The sequence below is a fragment of the Macrobrachium rosenbergii genome, chromosome 34 (assembly GCF_040412425.1).
Source record: "Macrobrachium rosenbergii isolate ZJJX-2024 chromosome 34, ASM4041242v1, whole genome shotgun sequence".
In the NCBI taxonomy this organism is placed as follows: domain Eukaryota; kingdom Metazoa; phylum Arthropoda; class Malacostraca; order Decapoda; family Palaemonidae; genus Macrobrachium; species Macrobrachium rosenbergii.
Genome location: NC_089774.1, coordinates 4,529,543 through 4,548,078, shown reverse-complemented (window position 1 = coordinate 4,548,078; position 18,536 = coordinate 4,529,543). Strand labels below are relative to the sequence as shown.

The following is an 18,536-nucleotide window of genomic DNA, read 5'->3' as shown; positions in this document are numbered from 1 at the left end:
ATATTATACTCCAGTTGACTCGCGCATTGGTCTGCAGAAATTGCAACCATTGTATTTATTAATTTTCATTATTTTATGCTATATTTTCCTGCACCTTATTGTGACTATTACTGGAAGTCACATTAGTCTACGTTTAGGAACTGAAGTGTTAAATAACAATTTACAATTTATCGTTTTGCACCACAGTAAATCTTGTCTGGGTTGATGCAGAGGTTGTTTACTTAATTTTTCATACGGTTTTTCTAGCATTATTTAAATTACAATATTAACCTAAAATATATGATTCTCATATGTCTTTTTTAAAAAGATTCACGAGGATGTATTTCATCGATGATTAGCACAATAAGAAAACGCGTTTGCTTTTTGAAAACCAATAATTACTTTTACTGAAAATTGTTCGAGAGAAAACTATGGCATATATGCATTCATTACTGAAGCGAAATCTAACGAGATTCTTAACATTATATGTATATTTTTAATATGCATTCTTGAAATTTGAGTATGTTTTAACGAAATTTAAATTAATTCTAGAGTGAGGCAAAGAGAGGGAGAGAGATTTATAATGGAAATTTATTATGAAATTTGATTCAGGTTGAACGAAATTGCAATGCATTTCTGAGTGAGACAAAGAGAAAGAAATTTAGAATGAAATTTGAATCTGGTTTGACGAAATTATAATTAATTTTTGAGTGAGACAAAGAGAGAGAAATTTATAACGAAACCTGATTCTGGTTTAACGAAATTATAATGAATTTTTGAGCGAGACAAAGAGAAATTTGGGCGAGACAAAGAGAGAAAAATTCATAACGAAACTTGATTCCGGTTTAATTAAACCACAACGCATTTCTGAATGAGACAAAGATATAGAAATCCACGACGAAAACATCCTAAACCTCTTTGAAACATGGCGTCCAAAAGTCCTCCCGCCACCTTGACCGCCTCCACCTCTCCAGCGATCTCCCTCCTCCCGCAGAGGAAGAAGAAGAAGAGGAAGAAGAAGATTGTCAACAGTGAAAATGTCAGCTGTGGAAAGCGAGACGAGGAAGTAGGAACTTCAATGGCCGAAATTGACCTGAAACGAGTCGTCCCCTTGGCTTAGAGTAAGTGAAATGGCAGATTAAGGACCCAGGAACAAACAAATAACAGGAACGCGAGGATAAGTGTCTTCCAAGTGCCGTGGGGAGTGCGAGTGCGACACTTGACACTTGGGTCAACTGGAGTCATTTGTTTATTACCCCGAGGGACGACTTTGTTTACGTCTGGGTGACCTTGAGGTTCGGGACGGTTCCTTTTTTGGGGGGTTTGCCTAGGGTATAGGTGCCCTAAATACCCATGGGGTAGGATGCTGGGTAGGGAGGTAAGGGCCGATGTTGGTAATTTGAAGCTGCTGCTGCAAGTGATGGTTAAAAGTTTGTCTGCACTGTTTCGCCGTGTTTAGTACTAGCCCCTGGGGTGTTAAATGTATTTAGCTGTGTTTAGTACTAGCCCTGGGGTGTCAAATGTATTCACCATGCTTAGTACTAGCCCTGAGGGGTCAAATGTATTTCGCCCTGTTTAGTACTATCCCCTGGAGTGTCAAATGTATTCACCATTTTAGTACTAGCCCCTGAGGGGTCAAATGTATTTTGCTGTGTTTAATACTAGCCCCTGGGGTGTCAAATGTATTTTGCCATGTTTAGTACTAGCCCCTGAGGGGTCAAATGTATTTCGCCGTGTTTAGTACTAACCCCTGAGGGGTCAAATGTATTTCGCCGTGTTTAGTACTAACCCTGAGGGGTCTGTGGTACTAATGAGGGGTCAAATGTATTTCGCTGTGTTTAGTACTAACCCTGAGGGTCAAATGTATTTCGCTGTGTTTAGTACTAACCCTGAGGGTCAAATGTATTTCGCTGTGTTTAGTACTAACCCTGAGGGGTCAAATGTATTTCGCTGTGTTTAGTACTAACCCCTGAGGGGTCAAATGTATGTTTAGTACTAACCCTGAGGGGTCAAATGTATTTCGCTGTGTTTAGTACTAACCCTGAGGGGTCAAATGAGCTGTGTTTAGTACTAACCCTGAGGGGTCAAATGTATTTCGCCGTGTTTAGTACTAACCCTGAGGGGTCAAATGTAGTCGCCGTGTTTAGTACTAACCTGAGGGGTCAAATGTATTTGCTGTGTTTAGTACTAACCCCTGAGGGGTCAAATGTATTCGCCGTGTTTAGTACTAACCCTGAGGGGTCAAATGTATTTCTGTGTTTAGTACTAACCCCTGAGGGGTCAAATGTATTTCGCCGTGTTTAGTACTAACCCCTGAGGGGTCAAATGTATTTCGCTGTGTTTAGTACTAACCCCTGAGGGGTCAAATGTATTTCGCCGTGTTTAGTACTAACCCCTGAGGGGTCAAATGTATTTCGCTGTGTTTAGTACTAGCCCCTGAGGGGTCAAACATATTTGGCCGTGTTTGGCACTAGCCCCTGGGGGATCAAATGCCCCTTCAAATGTCCCCAAGTGCGTTTTGCATAATTGAAACACAAAAAATCCTCAATTATTTACATATATCTTATTTTTTATTGTGATAAATATTACTTTGTGAGAATATTATTTTTATTTTTTTATGAAATTCAAAAGATACAATAGAAAATCGAGTAGGGATGTTCGGACCGGAAACGAACGTTATCCCAAATCATTAGGGTAGTGTTACTTGGGGTGGGGGGGGGGTTCCAGGGGGTAGGGGGACCCCCTCAGCCAGGCCAGGTCACGGCACCCTAAGTCAGGTCAGGAAGAGCAAGTTATGGTCAGGGCACGACAAGTTAGGAAAGGTTAGGTTAAAGTTTTGGCCAGGTCGTAGCCAGTGCCCGACCACGTGTCCAGTTGGAAGTTTAATCCCTCCGATCTGTTTCCAACATTCAGTATTCTTTTGGGGGGGTGGTCCAAGGGGAGCAAAGCCCCCCTGGCCAGGTCATGGCAAGGTGCCCAAAGTCAGGTTAGGAAGGTAAGTTCTGGTTAGGTCAGTTTGAGTTTAGAGATTACCAGAGTGGGTTATGCTCCTCAGGCTGCTCAATTCAAGCCTACCTTAGCTTAACAAGGACATTTTTGCTATCTGAATACCAGGTAGGCTAGCCTTACCTAAGCCTCAGTCTAGGTAGGCTTACCTTGGAGCGCATGCAGAGTAGCAGCCTAACCTACCTTGGTATTCTCTAAACTGAATGATGGTTAATATTTGACATATTCTTTAATGGTTGGTATGACATTTTTATTTCTAGCTAAGTAGGCCTGCATATCTCTTTATTTTATTTAGGCTATTTCCAAATATTATTGTTGCCTTAAACCACTTCCCTAACCCAGGGTTCTGGGCCCTCACCTGGCCCTGGACTCCCCCACCTAACATAACTTACAGCACCATTAAAGTCTCAAAGTAAAATATAAGGGTATATTCTAACCCAACCTTTCCTAAATTAGGGCGCTGGGTCAGTGGTGGGGGACTTTGCCCCCTGGATCCCCCCCCCCTCCTAACCAGACCTAGAGTGCTTTTAAAGTCATTAGGTCAAATTTAGCAATGCATCCTAACCTAACCCGGGCCTTTGGGGCCTTACCATAGCCCTGAGGCTTTACCCCTCTTAAACCCCCAACTTGACCAAGACTGCTGTATAAGTTGCTGAGTAAATATAGGGATACATCTTAACTTTCATAATTTGTTGTAAAATATTGTTAGTTTCTATGTGATGCAAACCATCGCCTGTTGTTCAGGAGTATTCTTCGGCATGAGCTGGAATTGGTTGTGGGAACTCTGTGACCAGATGGTTAATTGGTGGTTGAGGGAGTGGAGGGGGGAATACTCCCCTCTGCTGTCACGAAACACCTTTTGTTAAGCTGCCATAGGGTGAGAATGTCTTAAGGCTGCCACTAATGTTCAGCTGTACCTGCTTAGTCGACCTGCACGGTCGACCTGCACAGGTACACCTGACCATTAGTGTGAACAACCCGCGTAGTTTTTTCTGCCTGCACAGGTGACCTGAGTAAATAGTTCACCTCAGTTCATATGCGTGTGTCGAAATGACCTGCGCATGCATCTGTTTATGTTTATGCATGGTGTATGTAATTCAGTTCTGAAATGAGAACAAAATAATAATCAGTATACTACTGGAACAAATAAAGCAATAGTAGTCCATGTTTATTCATTGTTAACATCATATGTTAAAAATAACTACTCCTGCACTTGTGTGATTTTTAGGCGTTGATTATTTTTTATTACCACCAGCAAGCCAAATATTGCCAGAGCATAGTGTGTTGACAACAATGGCTGCTATACAGAACTGAGAAAAACTATATCGTTAGTACTAGTAAAGGTATGCCTGCACATGTCTGCCTGTGCGGGTATACCTGAACGTTAGTGGCAACCTTTACTCCTTTTCTACTGATGGCTAAGTTAGAACTTGTGTTTTTGTTTTGATTTTTTTATTACACAGAAAATAGTTTACTTACTCCAGGTTTGAATGGTGGTCGTGAGTATAGTGAAGCTTCATGTCTCTGTTTAGGTGGATCTCCACGTTTTACTATGTTGTAGTCAAGATTTATTGCTGTCTTGTAAAGATTTTGGTAGAAGAGGTAGGCTAGAAGAGTTAGCCTATATCTACCCTGTGTGCACTTCTCTCTTGGCCAAGAGGGGGCTACTCAGGGCAGGTGGGAGATTAATACAACTATGCGTACTTTGTTGACTGCTACTGTCTGCTTTAGCTGCAACTACAAGGAGAGGTAGCACAAGCGCTTTACTTTCTTTTCCTTCTTGATGATCTCGTCCTCACCCTCCTCCATGCCTTTTTCATCTTCTTCCTGTTGGAAAAAGGTAGAGGAGCCCATGAGACCTGTCACAGAAGCCCTGTAGGATTTCAAGTGAACTCCATCCCCAGCACAGGGAGGTAATTGCCTGTCCACCACCTGATGTTATGTTCTCTGTAGGTCCGGCTGCCATGGGTCTCACCAACTAGCTAGGTACTCCAGTCAACCAGCACTTTTCAGATATTAGGCTAGAATTTCACGAGAAGTCCCATAGAGTTTTGAGTGAATGCCTTCCCAATATCTGGGTAGTGACAGTGTTCATCCACCTCTGGGTGTGGTTTTTGCTGTAGGTAGGGCTTACACTGGTCTCACCAGTGAGCTGGGTCCTCCAGTTGACCCAGTCCTCTTGAATATGAGTATGCTTCCCCTCTGTGTTTTGTCAGAAGCCCACTTGGATGAGCTGATGTTACTCTTTACCCAGTGTGTGAATGGTCTCTGGACAGTATGTATGCATACCTAGTGTGAACAGTAACCTACTCCCCCAGTGCCACATACTTACTTCCATGTGTTCTCAGACAGGAGGAATACGCAACCCACTCTCCCAGGTGTAGTGAGTGAGATGGCTCTTCACTTGTGCTTCTCTGGAAGTATGTGTTGTTGAGTCAGTGCTACCTTTTCATTTGGCACATATACAGTTCTTGGACCTGTGCTTTAAGACAGGTTTTGCGTGAGATAAGCCACTTCTTATGGTACTTATGGTTACTGGGATGATTTGTTTGCATGTGATAATGTTGCACCCCAAGTCTGATAATGGCTTGCCAAAGACCCTGGAGTTGCCCTTACGTGGCGGCGCAATACCCATGCTCCTGTGGCCTCTACTAGTCTACCTGTACTGTAGTTCAGTTTTTGAAGAACACAGAGAGCTCTATGGGATAGATGGCTGAGTAGTCGGAACTTCGTTCTATCCAATGGTTATCCACTGTTTGTTGTATTTGACTGGTGCTGGTAGTACTGATTGTTTGCCATTGTCCCATGCGCGGACATACTTAGATTTCACTTCTGAAGCTTTCTTGGTTGAGTCACTGATACCCCCTTGTTTGGTGTGAGTGCACTAACAGGTTGTTTGCTCTACAGTTCTCTGTTTCATGGCACCCAAGAGAGATGTTCCAGTTCATTCAGGCTTTGGTATACTTGTTTGTTAACTCATGTGAATATGTTTGCAGTGTTATTTTCAGTTTTGTTCAATCATACAGAAGTCTTCAGGATGTTAATCATATTTTCGAGAGGCTGCAAGTTAACCTAAAATTGTTACAGTATGAAAGTCTACAGATTGGTGGACTGTGATGTCAAATAGTTCCAGCTACCACAAATCACTGTTTTCTCAGCGATCGTCATCAGTAGGTCTGATTGTTCAAGTCCACTATCCAAGATAGCTCATCGCTACAGTTGTTTTTCTCAGTACCTGTGTATAGGTTTCATTCGAGATCGATCTTGGTTTACTGAACAGGGTGTTGCTTAGTTATTCCATAGCACTTGTGAGGAGCAAGGTTGAGGGAGTATTAAAGAAATAGAGGTCTGATGTTCAGATATCAGTTATCTATCTACCTCTCTCAAAGGCAAATCTTTTAGTGGGAGGTGAAAATTAGAACACAGGAAATCTGAATAAGTTAGACAGTTTTGTATGAAGAGACTGAAGGAATGAACAAAGGTTAAAAGGCCAGAGCTTGTGGGGCAAAGGGTTGCTGTAAGAACCTTTGTTACTGTCAGATGTGAAAGCCACGATGTAGACATCTCCTGATGGGTATTGTTGTACCTTATAGTAGATAATCTATTTCTCTTGTGGTTATTTATGATATTCACCTAGTATTCCAGTGGACAGGTTTATGTTTGTTCCAATTGGGAATATGCAATCTTGTAATTACAATTTCATTCCATTCAGACAGTTAGCTTAATAACAACTTTTGTAAAATGGTGATTTGATTTGTAGTTTTCAGGTTAGAACGTTAAAAACGGTCAGTTCATTTTTTGATCCGTTGAGAACGATTATTCCTTTTCATTTCAGTTTCAGTAAGTGAAGAACACCATTACCATGATGGAACTCAGTCACAGCCTGACGCTGAATGAGGAGGCCCTCAAACAGTTGCCACCAGCAAAGCGGCCGATATTTGTGTTTGAGTGGCTTCGTTTTTTAGACAAGGTTTTAGAGGCTGCGCATAAGGTCAGCAAAATTTCCTGTGGTTTTGAATTGCTGTTACAGAGTTGTTTTCGATTTTTATATGTATTTTGCAAATAGATAAATATTTATTAATTTTGTAATTGAATTTTGTTTTCATGATGCTTATTGGTTCTGTTTATTGTGATTATTTCGTGCAGTGCATGCGTACTGTATGTGCAAAGTCAATACACTTTATCGTCGCTCACTTTTGAATGCCGAACCTTCGCAGTCTGACATCAAAGGATGCCAGAAGCAGCTGGTCGACCAGTTAGTGGCTCAGATGAACGAGTCGCCTGGGCCGCCAACCCGAAAGCTGGTTGCCCGTTGTTTGGCAACGCTTTTCTCTGTCGGCGACACGTTCCTCCTGTTCGAGACGATCAACAAGTGCAACGACATCCTCAAGAACAAGGATGACTCTCCCAGCTACCTCCCAACTCGACTGTAAGTGTGGTTCCTTTTTGTGCTTTTGTTTCTTCGAACCCTTCAGCCCATAGCTGCAACCCCTTTCGTTCCTTTAACCATACCTCCTTTCATAATCTTTTTTCCATCTTACTTTCCACCCTCTCCTAACAATTGATTCCTAGTGCAACTGCGAGGTTTTCCTCCTGTTACCCCTTTCAAACCTTTTACTGTCAATTTCCTTTTCAGCGCTGAATGACCTCATAGGTCCCAGTGCCTAAATTCTGTATTCAATTCAGTCAATTCAATTCAATTTATTTCTTTGAAAATAATCTGTTTATAGTATATATATATACCATCAAGTTGTGAGTAGAGTGCTTGAATCTTTTGGACTGCTGTGAAAGCACCAAGTTAACGTATTGTTTACCTTGTGGAAATTAGAAGCCACATTTGCTTACATGTTATGGGTGATTGATAAATGGGCTTTTGTCTTAAGATTAATTGCTTTCACAGTAGTCATTACATCTTACATTCTTAATTTTATAGCACTGAAACTGTCTAGTTACAAATAACTTTTGACTAAACACCCAAAACTTTCAAAATTGTCCAATTTGTGATTTGAATTTAGGCTACCTCTGAGATAGAAGTTCTGACGCAGCAGAAATTGGTATATTCGGTAATGAACGAGATAGAAATGAGAATGTAGTCATCTCTAACTCAACATTTTCATCCCAAAACCACAGTGCCGCTGTGACGTGTATTGGTGCTATGTACGAAAAACTTGGCCGCATGATGGGCCGATCTTACGAGGAGACCGTTCAGATCCTGATCAAGACCCTGCGAAACGCAGAGTCCCAGCTGCGAATTGAGGTCATGATGACGCTCGAAAAAATCACGGCTGGGATGGGATCGGCAGCTGCTAACATTCACAAAGAGGTTTATAAATCCTGCAAGATGGGTCTCACAGATCGAGCTCTTCCAGTTCGGTGTGCCTCAGCCCTGGTGAGTTGCATTACTGCTTGTAGGGTATCGAGTTTAGTTAGGAGTTCTTTTGGGTATGTTAATTTTTTTGGCCACGAGTAAATTTATTGGTTATGAGTCGTCATCATCTACAATTTTACATCATATTTATGTATGCTCTCTTTTCCTGGATTCCTGTCTTGTGTAGTGTTTCATTTGAGCTCCTTCTTTATAATTTTCTTCATTTTTCCACTGGTATTTTTCATGCTGCTTTGTTATACTGTGTACTACTCATCTTACCAATTGATGCTCACCTTTCTCATCACATGTCCAGACCATCTCAGGCCTCAGTGCTAAATTTATTTCTTAGTATTATAAATTGATAAAGATTTATTATGAATGCTTTTGAAAGACTGTACTAATTTTATATTTGTTGTATGTTTTTCAGTGCCTCTTAGAGATGACAAAACATGCACCATTTCTGTACACAACAGAAATTGAAAATCTTTCCCAGCTGTGCTATCGTGCATTCGACAACAGCAGTTATGATGTGCGATGCACAGTTGCCAAGCTCTTGGGGACTTTATTGGCAACAACGCAAAATCCACCCAAGGAGCTTCTTAAAGGTAAGGATTATGTTAGTGAAGTGTATTAGCATTTATGGGAATTCAAATCAATACCGTTTGTATAGAAATACTTCAACATAAAAGACCTTGGTTTGTATGTGTTAAGCACGCACTTCATTTTCAGTAAAACGGTGTAGCAACAATAATTATAGTGTAGTAACGAGAACAAGTCATTTGATATCTTCTAGTTGTAGCAAACTGTAGAACTGCATTCCAGACTTCCCAATGCATTTATTTCAGTGAAAACAGCGTACTGTAATTACTTTGTTATATTTGCAGGCAGTGCAAAGGGAGGTGTTGTCAAATTGATATCCCTCGACGAAGCGTTAACCATTCTCCTGACTGGATTCTTACGAGGGGGTAACAGCTTTTTGAAAGGAACTGGAGAAATGATTAAGGGGTCGTCTTCGGTGTCACGAGAAGTCAGAGTAGGAATTACTCAGGTAAGGTGGTTTTTGTGAGAGAGAAGAGTCATTTGTAAGAGGTCAAAGTTTGAATTACTCTGGTGAGACAGTTTCTTGAGAGGTTAGAGTAGGGATTATTCAGGAAAGAAACTTTAACTCAGGTGGTGAGAAAATTACATTGTGTGTTCTGTATTCTTTTGATCTCGCTCATTGTCGTTAATAAAGTTTTTGCATCTCATTTTTCATTACATGGTTAGATACCTAATGAGGACCTTATGATCTATTCTAACATCTGCCCATGCTGTCAGATTACTCATTTATTCCAAGTCCTTACCTTGTCTGTCCTTTTCCCCATGATTTTCTGAGCCTCCCCCTTGGTCAATACTCTGTCAACTCCATATTTACTTGACTGATTACTCTGCTTCGCTTGTATCCAAACCATCTCAGTGTGTATTGCTCAGTATTTACTGATTTGTACAATGTAATCTTTTTGTTCTGTGTTGTTGGTCATTTGTTCATCAAATAATTTGTATTAACTTTTTTTTTTTTAGAAATAGGTAAGAGATATTGTGAGTTCACCTTTGATTCAGGACGTTTTGATAATTATTTTTTCTCGATACGTTGAGGAGTGTTGCACGTAGGATGGTTTTATCCAGGTAGCATTAGCTGGAAATTAGATGGATATTTTATGAGCATTTGTAGGAGTCTCTCTCTCTCTCTCTCTCTCTCTCTCTCTCTCTCTCTCTCTCTCTCTCTCTCTCTCTCTCTCTCTCTAGCTTAATCTGTTTTATGTAGAAATGTAAGGAAATTACAGTAATTATCTTTGTTGGAAGTGAAATGGAAATCATAAGACATTTAGATATATGCTTAGAATTGTTAATGCTAGTAGACACTGTAGATCACTTTTATCACACAACTCAGATTGGCATCAGTACTTTTATCATTTATGCCTCATGTCCATTTCTCCAGTCGTACTATATCAGCGTTAGCTATGTTGTTAATTCATAATTCCCCCTGTGGTGTTTGACATAAGTTCTCTCCATCTATCTTCTGCCGTTTGCACGGCTGCCAGACTTTTCTCCTGAAGTAGGCCATTATCCAGTCAATTTCCCAATGTTTTTGTGGCCCTCATACTGTACTTTGATTTGCTCAGCTACTTTGAGATCTGCTACTTTTCTGAATGATTGTTTTTCACCATCTCACCATCACTTGTCCAAACCATCTTATATCTACCATCCATTCCCTTTTCATTTTTAGTGCTTGAAGTTTTGATCAAATGTTGAAAATGCTTTTATAAAACTTTATGTCTCGTAAAATATAATGGTAAATTAGATCTAAGCACCTGTGTTTGGTCTAGAATGGCACATCTAAGACATACTACTACTATATTTACCTTTTCAGGCCTATGTGGTGTTAGTGCAAGAATTAGGAGCCTTGTGGTTAGAACGCAATGTGTCCACACTGCTCACGCACTTAACTGAGCTTGTAGCGAGTCCCAAAGCTACAACTTCTCACGTTGATGCTGTGTATTCAAGAAAGTGTGTTAATTTCATCTTGAGGTCCACGCTCGGTCGCATGATAGGAGAGAAGGCGCAAATTGCGGCCAGCAAAGAGATAACAAACATTATCATAAAACACATGAATAATGTAGGTGAGTACCGCATGGTTCTAGAGCTCTCTCATTCTCTTTGTACAGTTATGGCTCCACTGTGCCATAGATACCATTTGTAAATTAAAAACTCCAAGCTCAACCAGTTGGATCACCCTTCCATGCTGATCGCTTCTAGAATGTGGTCTTCTTTATTGTTGTAGCATTTCATCGATTGTTCGACCTACTTCATATTGAAAGGTGTTTTTGTCATCTCTTGAAGGAGTGAAGTCCATATGCTGAACTTTGCTGTAAGGGTAAATTTTGTCAGGCCTTTTCAAGTTATGTCATATTTTCTGCTTGTTAAAATTCAATTTAATTTCAGACGTTAGTGGCGAAGGGACGAAGGATGGAGGAGAAGGAAGCCAACACGTTTTAGTGTGCATGTTGCAGGAACTCGGATGTTTGATGGAGTCCCTAAGCACTACTTGCGCTACGGTCGTCTTGGATACTCACTTAAGTAAGTTTCACTCTCTGTAAGGAAATTTTATGGGAACACAGGCCCCTGTGCTGCCATCTGTGTAATCAAAGAAGCACTGTTACACCTCTGTACATAATTAATATATATTTCCAAAGCTGCATTATTATTATTATTATTATTGTTAAAATAGTTTAACCAGACCACTGACCCAAAGCTGCAACTTAAGTGAGATTGTTTACAATGTTTTCCTTAAAGATATCTCGGTTCTTATTACCCCACATCACTTCTGTCTCCATAGTAAAACTACCTTCTACCTTATACTTTCTTTGATTTTATACTAATTAAAAGGATAATCTGGCCAAAATGTCTTTTAAAGTAACCAAACAGGACAAATCCACGGAATGTTTAAGATGGTCGTATGAGACAGCAGATTAAGTCACAAGAATCAGTCATAGCCTTTATGGCCCTTTGACTGAATTATCATGTAGACATTTCTTTATGAACTTTTAATACTCTGCCTTTTTTCTGGAAGCATAAGTATTATTATTGTGGAGAATTACTCAATTATAATTATAATTCTATATAAAAAATGCAGCGAAGTTCTTTCCACCTGTATGACCTGTTCCAGATACACTGTGAATTAGATCCAGATACATATAAATTAGATCATTGGCTAAGATGTCCAAAGATTATGGTCATTGGCTTGGTGTTTTGTCCTTCTTGTACCTTCCAAATTGTTTATACAGTATTTGGTAGTTGTATGTTTCTCCTTATGAGAGGTCCATGGGGTGTAACAATTTTTTAATAGTTTCCCACATTCAAGTAGCATCATTTAACTTGAATTGCCCTATAACCTTTTAATCCCAATCTGACAAATCCTAGAGGGCTGTGCCCTCTGTAAACTGTCTTAGGGCTCTGACTCCTTAATACGTTTACTGTCATTGAATCTTGAAAAGGCTGAGGCGGTCTTGCCATATTTTACCTTGATTTTAAAGTTTTATTCACACATTGAATGTGTTATCAAGCATATCATGCGTATCAACTTACAGATTTGGTGGACGCTGTAGTAGCCGTGCTCTTACATCCGAGTGGGGCTGCCAGGTTGAGTGCAGCCTGGTGCCTCCGTTGCATATGCATTGCTCTTCCCTCGCAGTTGCATCCCCTAATTACACGATGCTGTGATCGTCTAGATGCCCTCAAGTCTTCCCCAGAAGCTATTGCTGGATACAGGTATTTCAGTTTATTTGTTCATTTTATTGAGAGATCCCATGTCAGAGTTCTTGTTGATTAAATGGGCTTCAATTGAAGCTGATGATGATGTAATACTTTCAGTTAGGCACACTGAATTTCTCACTAATGATCATGCATTAAACTGTGGTTTATTTTTGTTAATTGATATTTTTCTCTGATAATGATGCTGGCTTTGTAAATATGTTATCTGCCAATGCCATAGGATATGTGCTCTACTAAAACACTCGAATCTTATTAGGAAGTGATTTAAGCAGTGTCCTTGCAGTGTCCTTCCATGTAGAACTTCAACTTGTATTATAGAGTCAGGTTCAACATTATATCCCCTGTGGAGTATTTAGGGTACAGTGCTGGATTTGAGCCTTCATAACAAGTTAAAAGCCTGTCATAAAAGGAGACTTTATTTGATCATTCCCAACTTTTAGGAAATACTAGGAATACAAGAAGTTGAATGAAGTTTCTTGTGGTATTTGTATATACTATATGTATGCTAGTTAAAGTTACCAGTAGATTTATTAAGCCAACACTATTTATTAACTTACTTGAAACAAAGGAAATTATACCAGTATTATGCCAAGAAACACTAGTTCTAAGAGGCCTCTTGATATGGTGATAAAACATTATAGAGAATAAAGAATTACAAAAATGGTTTTTCTTTATATTTTAATGGTTGTGTTTTACAGCTGTGTTATAGCAGCGTTGGTTGGATGTGTGCACAAGACTCCGCTGGGAATCCCTCACATGCGGGGGAAAATCCTCTTCAACATCGCAGAGGAACTGCTGCGGTCTGCAAGTCAGAACTCAAGGCTCTCTCTCCATCGCACACAAGCTGGGTGGCTTATCATTGGGGCCATTATGACACTAGGTTAGTGATTGTGCATTATTCTTTAATCTCTCCAGAGGGGTGCCACATGCAGTGTGCCGATATCAGCACAAAAAGTCCTTTTTGCAGCTTCTTTTTTAGCCGTCCAGCTTAACTTTTGTCATGTTCTGATTTTCAACTTATCAACTTGAAGAAGAAATTTTGAGGCCATCTGTATTAGAGTGTAGAAAGCCCTCAGTTTTTTGGTTAAGCTACCTCCTCAGAATGGTATTAGTGTGGTCTGGCCTAACTTGGCCACTTGTATAGAATGATGATTATCTACTTGGCTTAAGCTGCCCTTGTATCCAGTTCCATTGTGAATCTCCAGGATTTTATCTCTTAGATGGCTATTTCCAGCTAGTGGATTTCGTATCATAAGAGTTGTAGGGAGTTTCTCATGATTAATAGCTCTTATTTTTTATCTGCCTAGTATTCTATTACGCTTTAGAATTCTTCCATGTAAAAATATTATTTAGATCTTAAAATTTCTGAAGAACAAAAGTTTCAGCTAGTTCATTTCCTAATAATTAAATGACTTTCAGGAGTTGGAGTTGTTCGAGGCCTGTTACCACGAATGTTGCTCCTTTGGAAGAACTCTTTCCCACGTTCCAGCAAAGAGATTGAGAGTGAGAAGGCAAGAGGAGATGCCTTCACTTGGCAGGTGAAGAATCGTACCATCATGTGTTGATTGAATTGAATTTTAGTTTGTTTGTATCATCATTAATGTTATAAGGCAGTTTTCTCTTCACAAGATTGGACATGGTATGAGTTTTCTCCACGCTGTGTTGTGTGCACTTTCTGGCTAAATCCCCATTTCTCTCAGATTTCTGCCTCGTCTACTACTGTTTTGTCTATGTCTTCCCGTCCTTTCTCATCACGTGTCCAAAAGTTTTCAAATTTTCAAGGTCTCAGTTTATTGTCCAACTCTTAGACTCCAAGCCAGCATTTCTGAGTACCCCACAGTTTTCCTGGGCTATTCTCTGCATCAAAGTATTAGGCTACATCTTGCACATCAAGTTTTGTTATTATATGTATGTGTAATGAATAAAGCATTAAATTAGGGCATACCATAAAATATTTGTGCACTTGAAGTGCAGAGTTTGAGGTGGTTTTGATAAGTGATGAGAAAAGAAGAGGAACAGTTATCCAGAAAAGTAGTAGACATGGAAGGAATAAGGAAGACCTAAACCTTGCGGAATTCAAGCAGAAATTGCACAGGATAAAAGGAGATTTGAGAGAACTCATTCCATATCCAACCTCATAAAGAAAAAAAGCTGACATATTCATATTACGGCTGAAAAGGATCAGCCAGTGTAAAAATTCTATGATAATGATATGAGGAGTGAGAACTACTGTGATCTTTTTCATGTTTGGTTTTTCCCTATTTCTTAGCTACAAGATTTCACAGGACTGATTGAATCTTTAGCAGTTATTAAGAGTTTGAATGGTAATGAATTCTGTTTAATGTTCCAGGTGACTTTAGAAGGTAGAGCAGGTGCGCTGGCATCGATGCACAGTTTCTTACTTCACTGCTCAGAGTTGGCAGCAGAAGATACTGTCAGACGATTGTTGTTGCCCATAGAGGCTGCTCTTTTGATGCTGTCTAGGTAAGGCTACTTCGTAGTTGAACTATGGATGTAGTTTGAACTATGGATGTTGGATGTTCATGTTACAACTGTATATATGTACAATGAGCTCTTTATAATAATGTTAACACTTGTTATGCATGTCCTCCCAACAAGCAAGAGGATATTAGTGAGTGACAAATTGTGATGATAAGTAAACACCTGTCCTTGAGTACTTTCTTCACACAGCATTGAAAGAAAATTGTAACTGTCATCATTTTCAGTATCACACACATCGTGAAGCAGTACGGACAGCATTTGAAGGCCTCCACAGCAATGGTTCGACTCCGACTGTACGAAGTCCTTGCTCTCCTCCCTCCACAGTCCTTTGAAAGTAAGGGTCCTCAAAGATTTGTTGCAGATTATGAGTTTACAAATCCATATTATCTAAATTCAGAGCATCTGGGTGCAATGGTAGATGTTTAGTAATGAGTTATTTTAGCCCGGTTTCATAGCTGACATAAAGGTTAAACAAAGTTTTCAATAGGAAAAAAAAAATACCTTACAGGAGAAATGTAATGACTAATTGTAGATAAGGATTAGTAATTCACAGTGTCTTACAGAGGCAACATGTAGTCTTTTTTATGACCTAAATGTGAACTTTCCCAGCATTAGTCATTACTAGTCTTTAATTATAATTAGCGTACAGTACTAACTATTTTATTTACTGGAATATTATTAAACATGGAGGGCCCCCTATAATTTACTGACTTACGATTATGTGTTTGTAGGTCACTACACAAGCATTCTGAAGCTGCTTGTGAGTGAATTCACCCTAGCCGAAAGTGGCGCCAACACCACAACGTCCCTACTTCGCACCATGTGTCACGCAGACGACTCGGTCATCCTGGGTACCTGGCTACATCATACACATCACAAAGCAATTGAGGACCAGGTAGATATTGTTTTCATGGATTCTGATTCTGTTAAAGTTTTTTTTTAACAGTATTTCCCTTAAGGCTAGGTACTGTAGCAAGTAGAGTGTCATTTGTGTGGGCCAAATAGGCTTACCCAATTTTTTCAACATCCCTTCATCTCCGACTGCATTGCTCTCTCCCAAATACCTGTTACATCTCTCATTGCTCTCTGGTACACCTCTTTTTACTATAGTTTCTCAAGTTTTCCCTTTCCACTTAAGAACAAATTCTTTGGTTGAGTTTTATGCATCTTGAAATGTTTCCACTGTAGTCTTGTTGAGCTGTTTAAAATGATAATACAGTAATAATATTGCTGATTTTCTTCAGACATCTGCAGAATTATGCATGATATATTTCCAGTTTTAATTTTAAGCTCTTCCTTATTTAGCTACAGCCCAACAGTGCCAGTGGATCTGGCGCCTTGGAACACGATGCCACGTTTTTGTATCGGCCGCTTCCGGAGGGAGAGACAATAGCAGGGCCCCTGCCACTAGGAGTAACTGTCATCGATGCTTCGGTGGTCTTGTTCGGTCAGATGTTTCCTCTGGTGGCTAACAAGCATCGATTGAAGGTAATGTTACCTGCTTGTTACTACACTTCTCCCAAAACACCAGTAATAGCGAAAGTGACGTCTACACTTAATAAATATCTGTTTTGTCAGATAAATAGGTTTAAAAAAAGGAAGTGGCAAAAGAAAGGAACAAGAACAGTACAGTAGTTAGTATAAACAAAATTATATCAAGTAAAAGATATTAGGACAAAGGAAAAAGTGCAAGCATTTTCAAAAACTATTACCAAAGGATACAAAGGTGGCAAGGCTCAAAACGACAAATGTAGTAAGGAGTAAACAGCTATCAGGATTTCCATGAACGTTTTGACAAGGAATTGGGATCCGTTTGTGGGTCATGAGAATTCACTTTCAGCAACATAATGATCTTTGCTTGTAGTAAAAATTGTATAGCAAGCTTCAAGTTTCTTTAACTCCTCTTAAGACTGGAAAGATAGGTTACAAGTAGGCTATGTAATCAAATATCAGATATGGCTCCTATAACCACAATTCTGTTTTGACATTCAGTTGCAGAAGCCTCTCAGTGTTCATCTTTAAAAATTTTTTTGTGGTAAACTTAGATAATCTCTCAACTGTTTTGTTGGGTGGTTTTAATTTCAATTAAAGTGCGACAGTGACAAGATGGTAATCACTGCCAACATCTGCTCCTCTCTAGCTCCTAACATTCCCTAGTGTCCTTTTTCTCTTTGATTGATGGCTGTCTGATCTTCAGAAGTGGACTTTATAAATGGCCCTTTGTTGGAAAAAAGCATCTCCAATCACCAAATGATTTGCATTACAGATTTAAGTTGCACTCTGTCACCTTGGCCAATTTTTGCATAAAAGCCTTAGATTTATAATTTATGCCTTCATAAATTTTTTATCAAAGATTGCAAAGGTCAAAATTGCACTGGAGTCTCCTCAAACATGAAAGTATTTTTGGGTGAGTTATGCTCTAAGAGTCAACATTATTGTGTCTTGTGCAAGTATGGTCACTAGATTTAATTCATGTTTTTGTTTAATCTTATCAATATCTTGTGAAATTTTCTTTCATGTGTCCCTTAATGTTTGCTTATGTTGACCTAAGCTTTCAATCTTATTCCGTAAACTTCAATTTGCATCCTGATTAATTGTAATTGGATCCCCTAATACTTTCACCTCTATGCTTAATTGTTCACATGTAAAATTTTAACTCATGGTATATTATACTTATCCTCTTAATTTTCCATCAGTTACCTCTCATTTTCATCCTCACCACCCTATTTTTATGTCTGCATCCATTTAAGTTTTCACATTTGTGTCCCCTTAATACATTCATTCACAAGTTCTGTATCCTTTCGCTTAACTTATTCAGCACACTGAATAATGTTATGGGAATAAAGCATGATTTGTTTTCCAGATGCTCAACCTCTTCGGCGACATGATCCGTGCAGCCAAGAGTCAGCGTCAGGAAGCTGTTCAGATGAACATTTTCACTGCTGTCTTAAGTGCCCTGAAGGGACTCAGTGACAACAAGGCATCATTTGGTCAGGATGATGTGAAAAAGGCAGCTACAGCCTTGCTCTTGGTAAGGAGAAGACAGTTTTTGGAAAGTGAGGGGGTTTGTAGAAGCTGGAACCATTTTTGTTAAGGTCCCACAAGATCAAGTTTTGTGGTGATTTGTAATTTTATCTTTTGGGTTTACTGCAAAATTTCTACAGAACAGATGAATGCAGGCATTACATACATAATTGATCTGTTCATTTTTGGACCATAGTATTACTGATTATTGCTTATACCTGATTGAGCAAACTTTTTACAAATTTCATGAACATTAGGATTCTACAAGGCAGGAAATTAACCCTAGGCTCAGTCCTCATATGTCTGATCATTGAACCACTGAGAGTTTATAAACTCATTGCAGGGT

The 18,536-nt window shown here is 39.5% G+C and overlaps 1 protein-coding gene across 1 annotated transcript in view; it reads left to right on the top strand.

The window, feature by feature from the left end:
• Positions 1–954: 954 nt before the first annotated feature.
• LOC136856085 (HEAT repeat-containing protein 5B) overlaps positions 955–18,536 on the top strand; it is a 33,066-nt gene continuing 15,484 nt past the window's right edge. Inside the window, 16 exon segments of the mRNA XM_067133712.1 lie at positions 955–1,100; positions 6,821–6,976; positions 7,203–7,414; positions 8,116–8,374; positions 8,781–8,958; positions 9,238–9,401; positions 10,764–11,013; positions 11,336–11,470; positions 12,481–12,661; positions 13,363–13,544; positions 14,084–14,202; positions 15,015–15,148; positions 15,391–15,500; positions 15,898–16,061; positions 16,472–16,654; positions 18,030–18,197. Coding sequence (XP_066989813.1) covers positions 6,848–6,976; positions 7,203–7,414; positions 8,116–8,374; positions 8,781–8,958; positions 9,238–9,401; positions 10,764–11,013; positions 11,336–11,470; positions 12,481–12,661; positions 13,363–13,544; positions 14,084–14,202; positions 15,015–15,148; positions 15,391–15,500; positions 15,898–16,061; positions 16,472–16,654; positions 18,030–18,197 — 2,568 coding nt within the window. The 5' untranslated portion in view covers positions 955–1,100; positions 6,821–6,847.